Raw genomic sequence first — 24,257 nt, 5'->3', positions numbered from 1 at the left:
CCCTGATGTCCTAGACACCCGACCTGTGACTGCACATGCAGGACTGGAACTGCTCTCCAGTTACCTTTGTCACATGCTTGGGCCATGAAGAAAGAACACCAGATTCCTAAAGATCAGGTTTCCCGAACAGAAATATTTGTGGGCAGGGGGAAAATGGCAGGGCATTTGAATTCAGGTGCGGTGTTTAGTTTTCGGTAAGGTTTGGTTTCACAGAGAGAATAAGGACAAGCTGAATATAGCCAAATGTTAGATGGCTGTGAGTCAATCTATATTTTTCCCCTGCTACTGTTACGAGGTCTGTCTACTTGAGAGAAAAAATTACATTTAAAAGGAGGTTTTTTTCTTAAGAGTGATTAATGAAGATTGAGCAAATTCATTGTCTTTATCCATTTAGCACATATTTAATGAATACCTATTGTATCTTACACTTTGTGCTGGACTTGCAAATACAGAAATGAAGGGGGTACAGTCCCTGTCCCCAAGGAGCAATATCAGCTATTAATTTAACAGTTTAACATGTATTTTCCATAAAAAATATAGTCACAGACTGAGAGGAAATATTTGCAAAAGATATAACTGATAAAAGACTACTATTCAAAATATACAGCGGACTTCCGGCAAGATGGAGGAATAGGTGGACGCACCGTACCTCCTCGTACAACCAAGATTAGAAAACCAATAATTTACAACAATAATTTACTATCAGGATAACACCCAGATCCGGCAGAGGATTTATCTGAATGGAAGTCGGGCAACCAAGAAGTTGAAGTAGACACGCTCATCCGGACTGGTAGGAGAAGACGAGCCGGCGGGCGCGGGGCTGGCGCGGGTCGGCGGCGCGGAGGTCGGGGGAAGGTTTGGCGCGAAATTGGCGCAAAAGCCATCCGGGGGCACAAGAAGGCAGCGGTGATCCCTGAGTACGCAAGCTGCGGCTGGCAGACCCAGAGGGGTAGCGATTGTGGACCAGGGCAGAGCTCACGGCCCAGAAGCCCAGACAAGGGTCTGAGTCCAGGGGAACGGAACTACCGCCATTGTTTTCTCCCGCCCCGCTCCCACTCCCGCCCCACCCCCACATATAACGTCACAATCTAGCGACTGTGGTGCCCAGCCCCGGTGAGCACCTAAGGCTCCGCCCCCCACCGTAACAAGAGCAACCAGACCGGAAAAAAAAAGGAGAGACAGGGGAAAAAAAAATATGTTTTCAACAGAGCAGATCAGTCCCCCAGGACTCATCCTTTTGAGCGACCAAGAATTAGCCAATCTATCAGATGCGCAGTTCAAAACACCGGTGATCAGAAAGCTCACGGAACTGGTGGATTTTGGACGAAATTTAGATGAAAGAATGCAGAGTACCATAAAACAGATGCAGGAAGACACGCGGAGGAGAGCCAATAGTGACAGGAAGGAATATGAGTCTCAAAACAATACAGTGGACCAGAAGGAAGATAGAATCAACCAAGCAGGAAAGCATGATGAAATAAGAATTCAAAAAATTGAGGAAAAGATTAAGAGCATCCAAGACACCTTTAAACGTTCCAATATCCGAATTATAGGGGTACCAGAATCGCAAGGGGAAAAGCAACAGATTGAGCACATATTTGAACAAATAATAAAGGAGAACTTCCCCAATCTGGCAAAGGGAACAGTCTTCCAAGAAATCCAAGAAGCTCAGAGAGCCCCAAAGAAGTTGGACCCAAGAAGAAACACACCAAGGCACATCATAATTACATTAGCCAAGGTAAAAACGAAGGAGAGAATCCTAGAAGCAGCAAGAGGTAAGGGGACAGTCACCTACAAAGGAGTTCCCATCAGACTGTCAGCTGATTTCTCCAAAGAGACCTTACAGGCAAGGAGGGGCTGGAAAGAAATATTCCAAGTCCTGAAAGGCAAGGACCTACATCCCAGATTGCTCTATCCAGCAAAGCTCTCATTTAGAATGGAAGGGCAGATAAAGTGCTTCTCAGATAAGATCAAGTTAAAGGAGTTCATCATCACCAAGCCCTTATTTTATGAAATGCTAAAGGGACTTATCTAAGAAAAGAAGATAAAGAAAAGACATGTGTAGTAAAAGGACAGCAAACTCACAAATATCAACAACCACACCTAAAGCAAAACCAAAAGAAACTAAGTAAACAATTAGAACAGGAACAGAACCACAGAAATGGAGGGCACATGGAGGGTTAGCAGCAGGGGGGTGGGAGGAGGAGAGAGGGGGAAAAGGTATAGAGAATAAGTAGCATAGAATGTAGGTTGAAAATAGATAGGGGGAGGGCAAGAATAGTACGGGAAATGTAGAAACTAAAAAACTCATAAGTATGACACATGGACATGAACTAAAAGGGGAAATGTGGGTGGGAGGGGGGTACAGGGTGGAGGGGAGAGAAGGGGGAAAATGGGACAACTGTAATAGCATAATCAATAAAATATATTTTTAAAAAATGAAAAAAAATATACAAAGAATTTTTGAAATTTGACAAGACAATGAAATTTAAAAATGGGCAAAAGACCTTGACACCTCACCAAAGAAGATAAACAGATGCTCAACATCACATGTTATCAGGGAATTGCAAATTGATACAGTGAGATACTGCTACACACGTTATAATCAAAAGTCTAGAACATGAAAACACCAAATTCTGGTGAAGATATGGAGCAATGGGAGTTCTCATTTATTGCTGGTGGGAATGCGAAATGGTACAGATACTTTGGAAGATACAGTTTGGTGATTTATTATAAAACTAAACATTCTCTTACCATACAATCCAATAATCATGCCCCTTGGTTACCCAAAGGAGTTGAAAACTTATGTCCACAGCAAAGCCAGTACACAGAGGTTCACAGCAGCTTTATTCATACATGCCAAAACTTGGAAGCAATCATGGTTTCCTTCAGTAGGTGAATGGATAAATAAACTGTGGTCCATTCAGGCAATGGAGTGTTACTGAGCATTGCAAAGAAATGTGCTCTCAAGCCATGAAAAGATGAGGAAGAACCTTAAATGCATGCTACTAAGTGAAAGAAGCCAATCTGAAAAGGCTGCATACTATGCGATTCCAGCTATAAGGCATTCTTAAAAAGGCAAATCTATGAAGACAGGAAAGAGATCAGTGGTTGCTAGGGTTAGGGAGGGGAGAGAGGAATATGTGGATTTTTAGGGCCGTGGATATGTCATTAAATATCTGTCCAAACTCAGAGTGTACAACTCCAAGAGGGAATCCTAATATCAAACATGGATTTGGGGTGATAACATGTCAGTGTAGGTTCATCTGTTATAACAAATGAACTACTCTGGTGTAGGATGTTGATAGTGGGGAGGGCTGTGTGTGTGGGAGGGAGCAGGGGGAAAGGGGAACTCTGTGACTTCTGCTAAATTTTGATGTGAACCTAAAACTGCTTGAAAAACTAAAGTCTATTTCATAAAAAATACAGCCAACTACACGTACAGATATGAGTAATGTGAATGGCCTATTTTAGATGGTGACAATAAATGGTACCATGGAACCCACAAGTTAGTGTGGTCATTTATATAAGGCTGCTGGTGGGGCCAGGGGACCGATGGTCATCAGGGACCTCATATGGGAGACAATGCCCGAATTGAATGTTGACAGGCGAGGGCATTCTAGTCTGAACACCTGGAGAAATGTGTTCTAGCAGAGTGTGTATTGTGAACGAAGACCTTTTCTGATGCAAGTCCTCTAAAAAATTCAGCTCAATCTCCCTGAAGTAATAAAAGACAGAATGTATTGGATCCTCTAAATGAACAGACCTGGGCTCAGTTTGAATTAGGCTTCTCAGGAACCACAAGAAGATATAATCCCTTCGCTCTACTTGGTTATCATTCTCTCCTTAATCAAAAACTTTGCCTCTATGTGAATGGGCCTACTTGCAGTTCCCCTGTTTTTTCTTGTGCCTGCCTGCAAGCCAGTTTCTGAATTGCTAATGCCCGGAAGGCATCCATTCCACTCTCGAAGGACTGATGGACATATCCCTGAAGTTTTAGGGGGCAAGACAAAGCCAAGATGGCCACTCATTCAGTTTTTAGCCTTCATAGTCCCAGGTCCCAGGACCCGCTCCAGTCCTGGATAAAGTCCTGGATAAATCAGGATGGTTGGTCAGCTGCGATCAAGAACATTAAGACTCCCTTCAGAATGTTCCCTTGCCCTCATGTTCTTTCCATAGGTAGCTGGTTCTCCACCCACCCCCACCCCCAACAGTTTTTTGTGGTCTTCTGAGCTGGTACCTCCTCCCCTTACATTTCTTAGCAAAACCCATCAGCTTGCATAATTCTCTTAGCCAATCCAAAAGGGCTCAGAAAAACAAAAATTACCTCTGGTTCCTCACATTTCCCAGGGCTACCCTTCTTTGGTTGTGTGAGAATGTATTGATTACGGTAGTTAGAGAAACAATAGTCATCTACAGGGAAGAATATTTAAACAGAGACTGTTTCTGGAAGTTGGAGGTTGGACACTTGCCTTATATTTTATGGCAAAACATTTCCCTCTCAAACCTCTCCTGCTTTCATCCAATGTTAAGCCTGAGTGGACTTCTTGAAACTATTCCCTTTGTGGCTTTTCAACTGCCTTCTCTGTCTTTCCCTCTTACTTTTCAAGACTATTATGTCTCGGGATTCCTCCCCATCCTCTCCTCAGCGACACCCTCATAACTGATGACTTTCACCATGCTTTCCACTCTTTCTCTCCTTTCTCACCCCACACCCTTCTGGGGGTAATTTCAGCAAGACTCAAGAATTAATTCTCTTTTTCTCAATGCACAACACAAGGCACAATGATGTATTTAAAAATTGTACACTTGAAACTCATAGGCATTATCAACCAATGTAGCCCCAATACAAAAAAAAAAAAAAAGAAATGTTCAACAAATATTAGCTATGGCTATTATTACCTCAGTGGGCTTTAAGGAACATATTTCAAGGGTATTTTTAATTGGGTGGAGGGTTAGGAAAAACTTTCCCAGGGGAAAAGAAATTCTCTTTTGAATCACGTTAAATAAAGGAATTCTGACTGGACCAGGAAGCATTTACTAATCCATGTGATGATAAAGGAAGTATGTTAAAATACTCAATACCATTTAAGCTAGTGATTAGTACTGCAGAAATAAATTTTTTAAGAAAAAATATTTTTTAAAGAATCGGTTTTTGTATCTTAGCTCATCTTAAAGGCTAATCTTAAATAGCCTTCACATGAAATGCATGAAATTCTCACGTTAAACAAGATCCCTTCCTACACCAATATTGCTCATCAAAGTTACTCCCGCTATCAGATGTTCAGATGGACGCTACCAGAGAGTGCGGATACATTCAAGGCCTCCTCCTGAAGGGAACATCTGTTTTGCATTGGCATGCAGCTGAAAGAACCAGACCATTGTCACCCAGAAATCAATTAAATTACCATTTATCTGTTATCAGAGAATGAAATCCCATATATAAATTCTAAGGAGCTAGAGGTAAATCTGTTGCCAATCTCAGCATCTGGGATCTAGAAGCCAAGTTGACAGTTACTTGTAGAATTGTTAAATTATTCTTCTGGTTTGTGCTGCAAAGAGTCCTCTTCACCGAGGGTATGCAGTTGGAGTATCTTATGGGATTACCCTGATTATAATGCCTCGTGACACATTGCTAAGCTCCAAAGCTTAAATCTAAAGACATTGCTGTGGGTGAAAGAAGGATTCACTCTTTCTCCAAGTAAAGCTTGGGGGTGAGGAGTCTTAGTCACACTCCCAAAGGCAAACCATATGTGGAAAAAACTCCAAATAAATATTTGGCAAGCAACAATTTTATGGAGCCAGAAGGGAAAGCTCTCAAAATATCAAGATGTGATATTTCAGGGAAATTCTGAATGCTCCTTTGTGTTCAATACCTTTTAAAAAATAATCGAAATCATATTACATGTAATCTTCCATTTTATTTACTTCACTTAGTATATAGTAATTTTCTATGGCATTGGCATAAGAATATTTCATAATACCACATCATGAATGCAAAAAACAGTGCACCAGAAATTTATATACTTTTTACATTTAGTCATAAATAAGGATATGGCAAACATTGGTCTTAAGTGTGAGTTCAGGTCTCTGATTATCCTTTAGGGTATTGTCCAAGAAATGAATTATTGTTCAAAGAATCTGATGAGGTCAAAGCACTTTTTAGGAGGTTCAAACACACCTTCCTGCGGTGCGAGAGTGTGTTTGCAGTGCGGTCTCAGGACTGCTGAGGATGAATGTTGAAGCAACACAACAACAGACCCTGCTAATTTGATGTATAAAAATTAAATTGTTTTTTATCTTGGATTATTTTTATTGAACTTTAATTTTTCATATTAGCCACTGTACTTCCCCATATTTCACTTTCTGTGAATTGTTGCAGCTTTTGTTCATCTTACTCTTGCCATCCTCACGCTTTTAAAGAATGTATTAGTATAAGGGGGAGGGAGGGATAATGGGGAGTGACCACTAAAGTGTACAGGGTTCCTTTTGGCGGTGATAAAAATGCTCTTAAACCGATAGTGATGGCTATATGAAAAACCATTGAATTGTAAACTTTAAACAGGTAAATGGTATGGTATGTGACTTATATCTCAATAAGGCTGTTTTATAAATATTAGCATAAATAATTTCCACATGAAGGTACTTAGCCTTCCTCTTTCAGAATATGTTGGTAAATTTTCCAGCTTTGATTGCCTTTTGCTTTTTCATATTGAGAAGACAGATGCCTTTAGTTAAATCTACAATCTGTTCTTTAGTGAACACTCCCATTGCTTTTATTTAGAAAATTCTGGGACTTCCGGCAAGATGGAGGCATAGGTGGACGCACCGTACCTCCACGCACAACCAAGATTAGAACAACAACAATTTAGAGGCAGAATAACACCCAGAACTGACAGAGAATTTATCTGAATGGAAGTCGGACAGCCAAGAAGTTGAAGTAGACCCTTTCATCCAGACCGGTAGGAGGGGTGGAGAGGAGCAGCCGGGTGTGGGTTGCAGCGCACAGAGAACAGGGAGAACTGGGTGCATAAGGCAACCAGGAGTGCGTAAGGCATCTGGGGCGCACAAGATCGCAGCAGGTGGACCCTGAGTATGCAAGTGGCAGCTGGTGGACCCACTGAGGCGGCAATTGTGGACCAGGGCAGAGCGCGCAACCCAGGATCCCAGACAAGGGACTGAGGTCCCAGGAGAATGGAGCAACCACCATTGTTCCCTACTGCCACCACCCCCGCCCCCGCCCCCACATACAGTGTCACAATCTAGTGACAGTGAACACCTAAGGCTCCACCCCTAACTGTAACAGGAGCGACCAGACCAAAAAAAAAAAGAGAGAGAGAGAGATATGTCTCAAACAGAAGAACAGATCAATGCCCAAGGACTCATCCTTTTGAGCGACCGAGAGATAGCCAATCTATCAGATGCACAGTTCAAAACACTGGTGACCAGGAAGCTCACAGAATTGGTTGATTTTTGTCACAAATTAGATGAAAAAATGCAGGTTACCATAAAAGAGATGAAGGAAGATGCACGGAGAACCAATAGCGATGGGAAGGAAACTGGGACTCAAAACAATAGAGTGGACCAGAAGGAAGAAAAAATCAACCAAACAGGAAAGAATGGAGAAATAAGAATTCAAAAAATGAGGAGAAGCTTAGGAACCTCCAGGAGATCTTTAAACGTTCCAAAATCCGAATTATAGGGGTACCAGAAGGGGAAGAGGAAAAGCAACATATTGAGCACATATTTGAACAAATAATAAAGGAGAACTTCCCAATTCTGGCAAAGGAAATAGACTTCCAGGAAATTCAGGAAGCTCAGAGAGCCCCAAAGAAGTCGGACCCAAGAAGAAACACACCAAGGCACATCATACTTACATTAGCCAAGGTAAAAATGAAGGAGAGAATCCTAGAAGCAGCAAGAAATAAGGGGACTGTAACCTGCAAAGGAGTTCCCATCAGACTGTCAGCTGATTTCTCAAAAGAGACCTTACAGGCAAGAAGGGGCTGGAAAGAAGTACCCCAAGTCATGAAAGACAAGGACTTACATCCCAGATTACTCTATCCAGCAAAGCTTTCATTTAGAATGGAAGGGCAGATAAAGTGCTTCTCAGATAAGATCAAGTTAAAGGAGTTAATCATCACCAAGCCCTTATTTTATGAAATGTTAAAGGGACTTATCTCAGAAAAGAAGATACAGAAAAAACATGTATAGTAAATGGCCAGCAAGCTCACAATTATTAACAAGCACACCTAAAGCAAAACCAAAAGAAACTAAGCAAACAACTAGAACAGGAACAGAACCACAGAAATGGAGGGTTAGCAACAGGGGAGTGGGAGGAGGAGAGAGGGGGAAAAGGTACAGAGAATAAGTAGCATAAATGGTAGGTAGAAAATAGATAGGAGGAGGGTAAGAATAGTATGGGAAATGTAGAAGCTAAAGAACTTATAAGTATGACACATGGACATGACTTGAAGGGGGGAATGTGGGTGGGAGAGGGTGTACGGGGTAGAGGGGAGTGAAGGGGGAAAATGGGACAACTGTAATAGCATAATCAGTAAAATATATTTAAAAAGGATAAAACTGAAAAAAAAAGAAAATTTCATCACATACAGAGGTTGCCACTGATGTGTTCTTCCAGTTTACTTTCTGTCCTAATCCATCTGGATCTTGATGTAAAGTATGTGGCTATAATCTTTTTTCAATGTTCTCCAGATAGGTACTCATGAATAAGTTTACCCTTTTTTTGCTCACTATGTTCTAATGGCAATATTTAACCTATACTAACATCTATTTCTGGGTGATCATTGGCCTAAAAGCTCAAATGTGAATAGTACACTTCTAATATTATTTGAGCCCTGGCTGGTGTAGCTCAGTGGATTGAGCATGGGCTGTGAACCAAAGGGCTGCTGGTTTGATTCCTGGTCAGGGCACATGCCTGGGTTGCAGGCTAGGTCCCCAGTGGGGGTCACATGAGAGGCAACCACACATTGATGTTTGTCTCCCTCTCTTTCTCCTTCTCTTCCTCTCTCTCTAAAAATAAATAAATGAAGTCTTTAAAAATATATTATTTGAAATATGGCTTCATATCTAGTATTGCAAGACTTTATTACTTTCCTCTTTTGAAGTATTCTAGCTATTCTTGCACATTGTTCTCTTTGGATGACATTTAGGACAATTTTATCAACACTTTGAGAATACAATTGGACTAACATTTAATTAATGGACTAATTTTGGAAGAAGAAACATGTTTAAAACTTTTATCAGCTTGTAGCAGTGTATTTTTCTATCTATACAGGCTTTTGTTGTCTTCATGCACATCTTACTTTTGTCTACTCATTTGTCAGGGAGGAGGGGGAAATTCCTCTTCCCTCCACCATTCTTTAGCTCTCGTGACTGGATTAGTAATAAAATAATAAATTGACACAGGAGAAAAGCCAACTTAATACATGTGCACAGGAGAATCATAATACAATGCTCATATCATAATATGAGGCTCAAGGAAATGATTGAACCAGGCAACTTTTATATTATTTAGACAAAGGAGCAATAAATTGGTAAAAAAAAAAATGACAGAACAAAAGAAGTTAGTGCTCATTAGAAAGGAATCTAAGCAAGGTTTGGGTATTTACTAATGAGAAATTTAAGCAAGGTAGTCAATTAGAAAAGAGGCAATAAGATTTGATTACACAGACTTTTTGACTCTGAGTTGTTTAATTCTAGCAATCAGGGATGTCTTTTAGGTGCAAGAGGACACCTGTCTCATGGGAGATTTATTTCCTGCATTCACAGAGACAAGGGAAGGTCTAGGTGCCCTTCTGACACCAAGTAACGGTAATTTGAAGTAATCAATATGCCATTGTGGGATATATTGGGCAACCTGTCCTGGGCCCCAGCAGCTGGGCTGGAGGCCAGAGAGAGAGAGAGAAATGGTTAGAAGTGGAGAGGTGAGAGAGCTGCAAAAAGGGACCAAAACATAGATTAGCATGAGGGCAAATAAACAGAAAAGAAATAATCAAAGCAATTTCTTCACATCCCATTAAATTACTTCCCATTCCTGGGAAAGGGTCACTGTAATAAAGTATCTTTGTTTCATTTATATGCCAGAAAATATTAATCATTTTTTAAACAGATTTAAGTTAGGTATTACTTGTCCCATCTGGTTTGCATAGAAGCAACATTTCCCACTGATCATTGCATAAGCTCCTCCTTGCTGCACAGTCTAGAGCATGATGATTTGGGAGTACCATAGAGGCCAAGCTGTTGACCTCTGGCAGGAGTATTCCCCAAGTTTGCAGGGGTAATGGAACTCTTGTTCCATTGGAACAAGAGTTCCATTACCATGGAGAGATCTAAGCTCGCTTTTTCCCAGTCATAAACTCTAGAGCTGGGCAATAAGGCCCTCAAACTGAAAGGAACTTGGATTTGTGACATACCAGTGGATTTTCTGTGATTTCTTAACTAAGTACATTTATGTGGTACAACTTTATAAACAAAGGAACCCAAATTTTTAATTTGGCTAACATTTAGGGTAGAGTATTTAGCGACAGAAGGAGCCAGGTATCTGAATCTATGTCTTCCTGCATTTTACGTGGGAACCCTGCATATACTTGATTGCCACATAAAATAAAAAGACCCGTGTGGCTTACATACAAGGTTCAAGTGGAATCTGTAATTCCCAGGATTATTTCATGATGTGTGCCTGTATCCATGTCTCCAGTCTCCATGTGTCCCTGTCAATCTGTGAGAGCAGAACAGATTGTGAAGCTGCTATAGAAGGACTGTAATCTGGTTTTGGCAGCAATAAAGCTAGGTTCTGTTAGCTGGCCAAGCAAGTCCAGATTTTTGTCCACCCACATATAATCTACAGTGCTGAGCAGGTTAATCAGGGGGAGCAGCTGCAATACCTCCAAGTTACACAAAGGAAACTTCTAAGCCATCCAAAACATTTGGTGACTTGGCGGGAGTTTGGACTGACAAAGCCAGCGCCAGAGTCACTTGTGGTCTCCTTGGCAGTTCTGAAGATGCCACCTGTGGAATCAAACCACATAGTTTGCAATATTGTCCTGGTATGTCACCTAGGAAAAGCCCAGTATTATGTTTGCTTTCAACAAAGGGAAATTTCTTCACCTACAGACTTTATCTGGGTAGGGGACATTCCTTGAACTTCTCTGGTTTTCTGTAGGCCCAAATGACTCACAAGAAAAGGAGGCAGAATGACATTTGTCTTATTGTGGTTATCATACCTTGTTCTTATACGTTAGTTCTTGTGTGTTAGTTCTTAGTTCAGATGTTCTTATCAGCAGGAACGAACACTAACTAGTTCAGGTTCTTTTGCACTATTGAGATGTTGACACTACCAGAAATCAGATTGATTAGTTAAGGTGGCCAGTGTTTAGTAAACTGGCATAAGAGGGTGTTTGATTTGTGTCCAACCTGTTGAAAAAAAAAAGAGTGTCAATGAGAGTAGGACATAGGTTGAAGGAGAGCCCATAGTGAAGACTTAGACGAAGTAGGATGGACAGAGACAAGCACTTTCCAGTCAGCCTTCTAACAAATAATCAATAAGTGTGGGAAGAGGAGGTTTTCTGGTTTTGTTTTGTTTTTTTAAGAGAAGGGATGTTTTGGTTTGGTTGTTTGGGTATGTCAAAGAGGGGGAATAGGTAAAAGCAAAGTTTCTTAATCTGCGATCTTGGGAAAAGCTGTCATGGTGCCCTGTGCTGCCACGCCTGGGAACTGATCTTGGAAATCCTTAGCGTAAGGTCCCCTGTGGCAATCGCCTCCCAGTTGTCTTGAGCAATGGCCTGGGTCTGTTTTGGTGTGGTTTACATAAATCCAGGAGCATTTTTTAAAATAGCACTGTAGGTGGTTAGCATTACCTCATAAGTTCCTTCCAGGTGAGCTGAACATGTGCTTTTTAAAAATACTTTGATGTACATCTAATCTGGTCAAAAGGGATGTTAAGTCTTGTCAGTTGGTGGAGGCCATACCTCTTACCTGTTAGTGACATGCTTCAAGCATACTAGTTAGTTCTTGTACACAGTTAGTTGCAGCATCAAATTCTTCATTTAAGTTCATGTAATGTTCCTGTAATCAGGAACGAAAGGCATTGGGTATCCAAATAGTATTTCAAAAGAGGTCAATCACAGTTTCTAGCTGGAATACTTCAAATCTTTATAAGGGCCAAGGGCAAAGCTTCTGGCCATTAAATCTGGTTTCTTGACAGGTCTTTCCTAAAGTCCTTTTTACATCTAAATTTTATGGTACATTACACTAATGGTTGCGAATGGTATGGAGTATGAAATTTTAATGTACACTCTAGAGTTTTTGCAAGCAGGTGATTTACCTTTGCTGTAAAATCAGTTTCTTCATCTAATTTAAACCATAAAGCAGTGCCAAAATGCAGAATCACATCAATAATTTCTTTACAACTATTGTGGCATCCCCACACTTAGCTAGAGAGCATTCAGTTCACCCATGAAACATAGACAATAATCAAACTGTGAGAATAGCCTAAAACTGGGGGCACGTCTATAAAACCCACTTGTAGTGCTGCAAAGTGCATTGTGGGGTTAAAAAGATTTCCTGAAATACATTGATTGCTTCCAGAAATTTGGTGAGGTTTATTAGTGCACTGGGAAATAATTTGATCAGGAACTTTACAGATGCCAGGGCAAAACCAGCTATCTTTTAGTTCCTTAGTTATCCTGCATCTGCTTATGTCCCAGTCAGTGGGATATAATTCCAAGTCAAAAAGTCAAAAGAAAAGGAGCTACAGGAAATCTGTTAAGTCCAATGTGTCATCTGTCTAATAACTGTCCGACACTCATTTGTATCAGTTCATCTTTTCCAGAGTGCTGGATATTTGCCTGGTAAGTAATAGTATCAGTGAGGGATAAAGGCAGATTTAAAAACAGGTAGAGAAAGGATAAGGGGGTCTATTTTGAGCTGCATATTTCATATCTTGCAGTTCTGTCAGCTCTGTCATTTCCTAGATATCATTTTCTTTAGTATGGGCTGAACAGTGAACAATAGCACTTTTAGAAGGGAGGTGATTAGCTTGTAACAGGGCAGCAATTATATGCCCATGAACAATAGGAGTATGTGCAGAAGTTAAGAATCCACAGGATTTCCCGATTGTGCCCTGAGCGGGACAGACTCCGAAGGCCTATTTGGAGTCTGTGTAAACAGTAGCAGTTTGCCCTTTTGCTGATGCGCGCGAGCTGTGGGTTTAGTCACCTGGGCTGATTCTTATTGTAGGCAGAGAGGATGCTTCCAGCATGGCATGTGGGGAAGTTATGGCATAGCCAGTTATGCTTCTCCAGAAATTCCATTTATAGGAAACCATCACAGCATGAATGTAAGTCTGAGTTGCCAAAAGAGGTGTCTAAAGGATCCTCTCATGGCTGTGAGACCATTTCTATACTTGCAAGGTGAGGGGAAGCAGAGTTTTGCCACCCTAAAAAATGCCTTTTTGAGATATTATTTTAAGCTGGCTATTTTTAAGAAACAAAAGACTCAGAAGGAACCTTTAGTCCTCCCCCTTACCTGCCTAAGGGAATTCAGGTAGAAAAACCTGCTTAAAGGAAGGGAGATCACCTCAGCATAATGTAACCTAGACACATCTGTTCGTTAGAGCCTCCTCTACATCCCCTCGCTCCTGGGTGGCCTGGCAAGACTGTTTACCAAATGTTCGCTCTTTCTCATCTACCTGCGAGTTGCCCAGTTCCCTTGTGAAGTCCCAAACACCTGTTCCCATCCTCAGAGTCTAGAATGGCACATAAGCTTCAGCTGCCCTATTTGTCCTCAGATCCCAAATTCTAAGGCAGAGGTGTCAAACTCATTTTCACCGGGGGCCCACATCAGCCTTGTGGTTGCCTTCAAAGGGCTGAATGTAATTTTAGGACTGTATAAATATAACTACTCCTTAACTAGGGGAAAGGATCCCGGTGCCGCTGCCAGGTAGAAACAAGGTGCTGGGCTGGACAAAACACAGTGGAGGGCCAGATTCTGCTCACGGGCCTTGTGTCTGCCACCTGTGTTCTAAAGGAACCCCAGTATGTACATATGTAATAAATTTGGTTATTTTCTCCTATTAATCTGTCTCATGTCAATTTGATTATTAGACCAGGCAGAAGAATTTATAAGGGTAGAAGGAAAATTATTTTTCTTCCCTACAGAGGCAATCGTGTGGAATGCAGTGGGGCTCTCCACCATCAGCAGGGGCAGTAAAGTAGCTGGATGAAGTATTACAATGATGCATGATAGAAAGGCTAATTAAAAGTGCCTGTTTATGGGTTGTCTGTGAAATCCTGTACATTCTAACTTTGTAGTGTGCAGAAGGGTTGTGTCCTGTGAACCTGCAGAATAGTAGACACAGCATGGGGAACACAGAGTTAAATGGGGAGCCTAATGTTAGAGCACTGGCTCTGTCCATCAGGGCGGCAGCTGATTACTGCAGGTGTGTCCAATGGGATGCGTCCAATGCTAGCCAGTTGATTTGGCATGAGAAATTTACCATGGGACATACCTGAGAGGCCAAAAGATTGTCATAGAATGTCTATAGCAATCCCATTATTTTCATTGCAGTATAAATGGTTTGTCAAAATTAAATAAGCTAAGAGCCAGGGGCCTGGACAGAGCTAATTTCAAGGTTTCAAAAAAGGTTAATGCCTCTGAGGGCAAGGAAATAGGCTTTGGAAGAAGTACACACAGATGTTTAGCTAGGGCTACAAAACTAGCAATCCACTGATGGTAGTAGTCAGCTACTCCTTAAAATTTATGTAACTCTTTTTTTTTTGGCAGGGGGCAGGGGATGGTGAAGGACAGACAAAATTTACACCACACATTTCAGAGTGAGTGTTTTAATGCCCTGAGATATCTCATGTCTCAAACAACTGAGATATCTCAGTTGTTTGTACCCATTGGAGTTTACATCTGGAGGCTTGATGGCCTCATTCAGCTAGTGCTCTTAAAAGAATGAGGGAATCTCTTAGAGTTCCTGCTCAGTTTGATTACAGAGCAAAAGACTGTCAATATAGTGCAGTGGCATGAAGCGTGGGGAGAGGTTATAGACTCTAAGTTGGCTTTAAGAACTTGGGAAAATATTGCGGGAGACTCGCAATATCCCTGAGGTATGCAAGTCCATGTCAATGGCCTCCCTTTAAATATAAATGCAAAAAGAAATTCTGAGCTGGGCTGCAAAGGGGTGGAAAATAAAGCTGAGTAGAGGTCAACTACTGTAAACCAGGCTGCGTTAGCTGGATTTGGGACCTTAAGATGCCAAGGAATTACAAGAGTTTATGGCTCTTATATCCTATACCAATCAATAAATTTGATTCCCATCAGAATCAAATTTGCCTTCTTTCTTTACTGGCAAGACTGGACTGTAGCAGGATGAGAAGCTAAAATCAATATACTCTGTTTTAAGAGGGAGTCTATTATAGGGCTAATAGCTCGTTTGTGTCTATAATCATTTGGTGATACAGACTTTTCAGCTCTGAGTTAAAACCTGGGAAGGAGGGGTGTGGCATTGGGCCTTCCAGGTACAGAGAGGAAGCCTTTCACATAGATTTAGTCCCTGTGTTCAAGGTGGCAAGCAGGGGGATTGAAGTGCCATTCTGGCACCAGCTGCTTGTCAAGCAAATTTAATTCCAGGTAATCAATATGCCATTGGGAGATATTTGGGGGCAGCCTGCCTTGGGCCCCGACACATTTTACAGAGCTTGTTGCCATGATGAAGGAGAACACATTTCCATTATATCTTAAAACTATGTTTTTCCTTAAATGTGGAAAAACTTAATTTTTGTATATCCACAGGTATTTGCTAATTTCATATTAATTCTAAGACAAGATTCCTGAGCTTTTTACTTGGACAATCATATCACCTACAGTAGTGAAAAAAGTGTTTGCCAATAGTTATAACTTATCCTAGTTTGGGTCTTATTGAATCAAAAAAATAGTAGATCAATATTCTGATGACAAACTGTGAAAACTTTGACAGCACATGTAAAAATTCTTTGACAAGTAGGCTTATAAAGGATATGTAAAGTTTAAAAGCTTTTGAGAGCTGAGATCAATATTGCTACTTTCTAGTCTGTTTCATCTAAAATGGGATTAATGAAGGGCTTTAGCAGGTGAGGCAAGAGGACTTTGGAAAATGCACTCAGTGTTTGGGGGAGGGGGGCTTCCATCAGCTGCACCCTCTCCGTGTAAACTGCAGCAAGTAGCAGATCTTGTTAGTATTTGAGTAGAAAACCTAACCCGGAAAACTGCTCTCCTCCCTCAACAACCTGAAGCTAGTAATGTCCTGGAACTCAACGCTGGCTATCATTAAGCTGCATTCTTCTAAACCCCTGGTCTAAGTCTTTTTGAATAATCTGCCCTCACTGCACCCTCTTCCTATCCGACATTTCTGCCCAGAGAATTAATGTTATACTTTTAATCACCACTCACACACAACACTACATCAACTACTAAATTTAATATTTGAGTGCTAGTAGATAGCAAAAAAAAAAAAAAAAAAGAAAGAAAAAGAAGGATTTGTGGATAGAAGGCATTGGTTTTGGAATAGCTGCTTTTAATGGTGGTATACAACAAGTTCCAAATGCATTCAGTCATGTTCACATTCAAAGGAATAAAACTTGCCTGGCTGGTGTTGCTCAGTGGATTGACTGCTGGCCTGCAAACCAAAAGGTTGCTGGTTCAATTCCATGTCAGGGCACATGCCTGAGTTGTGGGCCAGGTCCCCAGTTGGATGTGTGCAAGAGGCAACTGATTGATGTTTGTTTCTCTTCTCTTTCTCCCTCCCTTACCCTCTCTCTAAAAATAAATAAATAAGGTCTTTTTTTAAAAAAGTAAAACTTAAGAACAACCACATTTACCATGAAACAGTGTTGGATTTATTTTATATTTAATTAATATAATGAGAAATGATTTTTATTTTTCCAAGCAACTGGAAGCTTTAGTTCAATTGATCCTACAAATGAAATAAACTAAAAACATGGCTTTCTCCTACCCAAATAACTACAAAAGAAAACCCATTTATGTTACTTCATTTAAGTGAATTATGCTCGACAAATGACACAAATACATATTTAGAGACCAATGATGCTTCACATTCACATGGCTGAGTGGCCGTTTTCTATGGTTTGGGAAGAACCTAGGTAATTGCCTATAAAAGAAACATTTTTGTTAACTTGTCCATAATAAGTAATATTGAATCTTTTTGCAGTACTTCACTAACTAGAATAATCCTTCCATCACACAAAATGGCAGTTTATATATGTTTAAGGGTTTATTTGTGCATGATTTCTAATGATTTCCTACAAAAGATCTTAAATGACAGTAAGAAGAAATAGTGTTTAAAAACTTACACATGAAACTATTTAAATAATTTCCTTATCTTTCCCAAAGTACATATGTTTTGCACCTTCTGAATGTAATATGAGCTTCCTTTTGGAACCAATTTTTTTGACTCTTCAAATTGCTTGTCCTGGGAGTATATATTTCACTTGCTTTTTTAGGTTAACCTGAAAGGTATAAAAGTAAGAGTCCTAATAAACGAATTCTATGTAATGCCTTTAGTAGTCACTAGCAGTGGGGTAATATTCAGACACAATTCAACAGGTACCATTCTAGGAAGATGAGGTTCCACAGATACATAAAAGATGGTGAGTCCACAGTTTCATTGTGGGGCTGGCGAAACAGACTCAAAAAGTTCTATTTTTATGTCTGGGGTGGAGAAAAAGCCCTCAAAACCTGCCTAAATAAATGTAAATCAGATACAATCATACTACAATGAGAATGTTGAGATAAAGGATAACTGGGTATTTGTAAATTTAAAAAGCTTTTTAATTTTCAATTTTGCTAAATTTAAAAAATAATATTTAAAGCAAAAGCGGCATGATGTTAAAAAGCAGGACTCCAGACAAGGGTTGTATGGTGTTCCCTGTACTATTGCTTTTAATTTTCCTATTAATTTGTGAATTTTTTAAATAAACATGAAAAACATCCATAAAACAGGACATTATGAATGAAGCTCAACTATAAGACACAAAGTGAGTGTTACTGAACATCACTGGTTTCACAGTTAGAAAGAAAAGGCCTAAAAAGCCTCAAAGGTAAAACCCTTCTGCTACTAGAGAAACGAAGAGACATTTGACATGCACTGAAAGAACCAGCTGGATTAGAAGGGAAGAGACGGAACACTCACGTAATTCCCTCATTGACGTCCTCACGTGAGTTTTCAAAGCTGCCGTATCAAATCGTGCAAAACACAGCAACCCACTGACTTTCATGTTTACAAATGATACAGCTTTACAGAAAACCATGAAACTCATTCTGGAGGTCAATATAACATACTTCTCCATAAAATAAAAATGTTTTCTAACTTTGAGGAATAAAAATGTTTTCTCAGTTGAAGGCTTAGACACTGTCTGACGTTATGAATTTCTCATGCACTATTTAAGAGGCTTTTGCTTTAGAAATAAAGTACCTGGTTTTGATTCTTGTTTAAAGCCTTAGCTAAATGATAAAGTTTCACATTTCCTGTTAGAGCTTTAGCTGAACAGTAAGTATCAGCTTAGCCAAAGAGCAAGCATAACAGCAACCTCAAATCATCTGTCTTTTGGTGAAAAACCACAGTAAAAGTCATGTGCTGTGAATAATACCAATACTAAAATGATCTGCCTCTGACCTAATGGTTCCTTTCAGATTCCCAGGCTTTGAAGCACAGTATGTAGAACAACAGAACACCTATTCCTTCTTCGTTGGTTCTGAGAGAGAAGGACACTTACAACCCAAGGGCTAAGGAGCAACCATTGGGTAGGTAACATGAAGAAGCAAGGTCAAGGGAAACCAGTTCCTTGGAAATGGACACCAGTCACACTAGGATGCAAGATGCTGGGAGGCTGGACACAGGCAAAGAGCACCAGCCTTAATTTCTGCAGATGGTGGCAACTGCTGGTTTTTAACACTTGTCCCAGGCCTCAGGTAGGGTCTGAATATGACTCCTTCTTCTCCCCACTTCATACCCACACTTCACCATTTCTGTTAGTTCCCTACACAAATTACTGTCAATCACATCATATAACAGAACTGAGGAAGTTGTGTGGGGACTATAAAACCAGTTTTTATACAGTGTGATAACAGGGTCTGGGGAGATGGTGGGAGACAAATATATGTAAAATTGAGTGTTATTCTGTAGAAACTTTAATAATAAACAAAGATATCTTATTTAATAACCTAAGGTATTTCTAATCATCTAAGATGATTCACAGAATCAACAAAACTAGAAATTGCCATTTTTTGTTTTTAGAAACATGTGTACATTGGTAGAAACAAGTTAATCAGAAGTATTTACATTTGGTCAAGCCCATTTTTTCAAGTTCCCTGAGATGACCCACAGATACAACACACAGCACGATGTTGCAGCAGAAAGTCAACTGTATTCACAAGAATCATTTACAGTAAAGTCAGATTTCTAATTCAACCATATAACCTACAATATAAATTATATCATTATGATTGGGTTTTGCTATAAATTTATTCAAATCAAGAAAACTGTTATATTTAAAGCTCTCGAAGTAATTTTGGCACAAGTTGAATCTTATTATTTTGTTAAGTCCCTGAGCTCTGTAACGGGCTGGTTTTTGCATCTGGCCTCCGGGGCCACCTCTCCCCAGTAAAGCCTTACAAACTGCCCTGGCCTCACGTTAACTCTAAGTCAGCACTTAGTGCTGTACGCTTTCTAAGCAACTGTGCTCTGCGTAGACCACGTAGCTTCTCTAACATGAACAGCTGGAGGCCCCGCTCCAAAGAGCACCCCCTACAGTGTTTCTGAAGTTTATTAACAGGGCAGAAGACTCAGATGGGATACATCTCAGGCAGCATTCTCACTATTTCTAAAATTGCGGACAATGAATGGTCAGTGTTTTAATGTCTCCAGAGCTTTATGCCTTAGATGTTCATCTAAACACTGGATGGCAAAGGGGTCAACGTCCACGTCAAACTTATTGGCAAACAAGTGGTGGTTGCGCAGTATCCAGTTCAAGTCACCTGCTCCAAAGACACACACGGAGCGCACGTGGACGCCGTTGCAGGGTGGATAGGGGGCGCCCTTGGAAACGTCGCCTTCAAAGTACTGCCACATGACAAACCTAGCAATCGCCTGCATGTCAGACATGTCATACTTATGGCTTAAGGGCAGTGAGCCTGGAACTTCAGGGATCCTCTGAATGGTGGCCCAGAGATACTCATCTGGGCTGTATGTGTCTTTTGCCCAGTCCACAAACTTTTGGATTTGTTCATTCTCTAGCACGTACTCCACATACTTCCTACTGACCACAAAATAGGCACTGCCCGAAAACAGAGGTGTTTCCAGAGGAGGGTGCGTTTTGTCAGTCCCTGTATTTGTCAGCTTTCCATTAACGACCGTATAATGTTTTTTCCACCTTTCTTTTTTATGGGGTGGCATTTTCTCTGTCTCTAGGTTGTTTTCTCCCATTAACGACTTGAGTTTCCTGACAATTTCCAGGTTGGTTTTAATTGGAAAATCCATACCACAGAGATTTATCAAGTACTTCCAGTCTGTACTCATTTTGTAGAGGTCCTGCATACAGTTGAGGTCGGCCTGAACCCTACTCCACGACGCATACACCACGGTCTCCAGCTGACTGGCCACGAAGACATTACTGAAACAGGACGCAATACCGATCACTGCCGCCAAAAAGGAATCCTCTGATTTTTTGTCCACGTGAATGCAATAGAAATTCTGAGGCATGTAGATGGCCCTCAGGAGCCTGTCAAGCATTTCGATTTTGTGATGAACCACTATGGAATATGCTATTGGAAACTCTGCTTCTTCTTTGCTAAGGGGTTCTACAATATATTTGCGCCTCTTGATGAAGGAAGTACAATCACTAGTCATGTTTATATAGTCATAAGTTGTCCACTGAGGGCGCTTTCTAAACTTCACAGTTAAAATCTCAAGCTTTACCTTTTCAACTTCATCTACATCACCCAGTAAAACCTTGGTACAATTGATATTACTACTAGGATTATCTCCGACCAGATCCAAATGTTCGATGCTCACAAACTCGGGCTTTTGATAAATTCTTAGAACAGAGTAAGTGACTAGAGAAAAAACAAGAAACAAGAAGTAGTATTTAGCGGGATAAGAAAAAAGTCTCCTCCTCAGCAACTTCTTCAGCATTTCAGACAACTGGGGACTTTCCTTTTCTAAGGACAGTCTTCCAGGCTTCTGGCAGCAATGATGTTGCTTCTGTCCTGGCCTTGGGAGCTGTCAGTTTGCATTTATCAGAAGTGCAAAGGCATCTTTACGTGCAGAAGAGCGCTAAAAGAAAAACAGAAAGGATACCTATCAATACAGTTTCCATGACATCTTCTCAGGCTCAAAACTGTCCTTGTTGCTATGAGGTCAGGTTTTTAAGAGAAAAACCAAGTGAGTCAAACAGAGGAAAAGGGGTGGTGTTACAGAATCCCAGTCTAGTATTAATGGCAAATTGTTTAAAAACAAAACCAAAAAAAAAAACCCCTCAAGTATAAGGATATGCTAGAATATCGTGCAATAAACCTCTTACCTCTCAGGTACACTGAGGTGTAAAAACAGAGTTGCAGACCAGGCTATGATTAGTGAACTCTCTATAGTTGGTGGGTTTTGACACTGGGCCAGTTCTAAGTAGCACCGCATACCTGGAAATCAGTACTCGTCTGGGTTCCTCCTGACAGATCCAAACTGCCCATCAGCTGACATCAGCAGACCCAAATATTTGAAAAGATCAGATTTATTTGGCTGCTCACCAATTTACAATTGGGGGTGCACTTAGGGAGATGTTCAGAAATGGCTGTAACATCTAAGAATCTTTATTTATTTATTTAAATCCTCACCTTAGGATATGTTTATAGATTTGAGAGAGAGAGAGTAAGAGAGAGAAAGAGAAAGAAGTATTGATATGAGAGAGAAACATGGATCAGTTGCCTCCCATACACACCCCAACCGATGATCAAACCTGCTACTTAAGTATGTGCCCTGACCAGGAATCGAACTTATGACCTTTTGGTGTATGAGATGACACTCCAACCAAATGAGCCACCCAGCCAAGGACCTAAGAATATTTGAAGGAAAAACCATTGTTGAAGGAAGGGCCAGTCAATGGAATTCTCAAACTGAACCAGAAAGGCATGGCTAAAACCAGGCCAGATTTGAGACTGTTTTGGGCTGACATCACTTAGCTCAGCTCCATACCAGGCATCACAGGAAGAAAAGACCCACACAGCCTTCCTTGCATTCCTCGCATTGGTTATAACAGGTTATAATAATTAAGACTTGTGGAAAAAAACATTTCTGTATAAATTGTAATTTATGACAGAATTGATGTCTCTATTCAAATTCCAGACACCCAACTCACTTTTATTACATAAAATGTTTACAAATAGTTAGATCTTGTTTTATTTTCAAATATCAATTTTATAACCTGGCTAATTACTATTACTATTACTATTAGTTCCATTACTAATAAGTGCTGCTGTTCTAACAAAAAAAGCCAAATGCCATCAATTGTCTCCTTACTGGATTTGTAGGATTTAAAACTTACTTTAACATCAGAATTAGCACTAGAACTTTTAAATACTTGATTAGGACATGAATTCTGAATATTAATAATACAAATAAAAATAAATAATTGACAATTATTAGTATATTGTTACAAAACGTGCCTAATTTTTTTACCATTTAAAGTTAAGGATCATCTAGCTCGTTTAGTTACTTGATTCCAGGTGACATCCTGTGCCCACGCAGAGTGCCTCTCACGCAGTCAGGTCTCTTAATTTTACCAGGCATCCAGCAACGGTGTTATGTCCCATGAGGCTTTCAAAAAAATCTGTGAAACGAAGAGGGAAAAGTACGAAGGGATGTAATGCACATGTAAATACACACACACTCAGAGAGCATGCTGATGAACTAATCCTACATATTTACTCCCCCCGCTCAAAATTGTGGATGATTAATTTCTCTTTTAACATTTCTTCCTCTGCAGTCTTACTTATTTTTCTAATGCTATGTTTACGGATTGCTAGAGGTTTGAAGACACCCTGCAATTTAGTTCAACCTCTTTCAAAGAAAACTCTAGTAGCGTGTCCCAAAGTGTGTACCACGGACTGGTTTGAAAGTCCAATGATTGCAGAGTCTAACATATCTTATCCCCACTGTGCAGATGCCCACGCTTACTGGCTCATTTAAGACAACCCTGCAATAGAAGTACCTGCTTATCTCATCTTCTTCTAACTGTCTAGTCCGCCACCCCACTCCAAACCTCTACTAGAAAGCAAACACTGGGACCTTTTGGTAAAATACTTAACCATCTCAACCATTAAAACATCAGATTCCTAAAGAAAATTACGCCTTCAAGCAATTTCTGCTCCTCATTGGCTCAAGGAATTTGAAGAAATCTGTCTAGTCATTAAGGGACCAAGACTTAAGTGACCTCACACAGCAAAGAATACAGAGTTTAGAAAATTAACTCAGGGAAGTCAATAAACAGACAGAGAGCAACAACAATAAACACTCGGTAGAGCAGGGGTAGAGGTAAGATTTTCAGAGTTGCCACATTATAAAATGTGTACTTCAACAACAACAAAAAAACTACAAGGCACAAAAAGAAATATGAAACTCTGGCCCCCATGCAGGAAAAAAAGCAGTCAATAAAAACGGCCCCCGAGGAAGCCCAGGCGTCCAACAGATGAAAGACTTCAAGTCAGCTATTATAAATATGTTCAAAGAACTAAAGAACTAAGAAACTAAAAGAACTAAAAAACTAAAAGAAAGTATGAGAATAGTATTTGGCCAAATTGGAATGTTCAATAAAGAGATAGAAATTGTTAAAAAGAACAACAGTAATCTGGAATTGAAAGTACAAGAACTGAGTTGAAAAAAACTGACCAGAGGGGCTCAAGAGTGGGTTTGAACTGACAAAAGAAAACACCAGTGGAACTGAGGAAGGATTGAGTGAAAGTACTCACTGTGAAGAAGAAAAAAAGGAAAATAATTTAAGAAAAATGAGCGAAGCCTCAAAGACCTGTGAGATACCATTAACTGAGAAAAAGTTGCAGCTGGTCTGAGAGAGACAAACAAGCTCTTTTCTTAAATATTTTAACATATATCAAGTGCATGGGTTAAGCAATAACATCCAAGCCAGTCATGACCTTAAACATATGCACCCAATATATGTAACAATATT

General features: G+C 40.2%; 1 protein-coding gene across 4 annotated transcripts in view; it reads right to left on the bottom strand.

Annotated features, from left to right (window-relative positions):
• Positions 1-17,046: 17,046 nt before the first annotated feature.
• Positions 17,047-24,257, bottom strand: part of GCNT1 (glucosaminyl (N-acetyl) transferase 1) — a 32,354-nt gene continuing 25,143 nt past the window's right edge. For 2 of the 4 annotated variants that reach the window (XM_028528585.2, XM_036021753.1), the window contains 2 exons: positions 22,751-22,901; positions 17,047-21,355 (listed from right to left, as the gene is read on the bottom strand). In XM_028528585.2, coding sequence (XP_028384386.1) covers positions 19,928-21,214 — 1,287 coding nt within the window. In that variant the 5' untranslated portion in view covers positions 21,215-21,355; positions 22,751-22,901 and the 3' untranslated portion in view covers positions 17,047-19,927. Of the gene's footprint in view, positions 21,356-21,714; positions 21,921-22,737; positions 22,902-24,257 lie in introns of those variants that run through there. The other 2 variants (XM_036021751.1, XM_036021754.1) reach the window with 2 other exon arrangements.

Source organism: Phyllostomus discolor, chromosome 3 (genome assembly GCF_004126475.2).
Source record: "Phyllostomus discolor isolate MPI-MPIP mPhyDis1 chromosome 3, mPhyDis1.pri.v3, whole genome shotgun sequence".
Lineage (NCBI taxonomy): Eukaryota > Metazoa > Chordata > Mammalia > Chiroptera > Phyllostomidae > Phyllostomus > Phyllostomus discolor.
The sequence above is the reverse complement of the archived record's forward strand: the minus strand, read 5'-3'. Positions and strand labels throughout refer to the sequence as shown.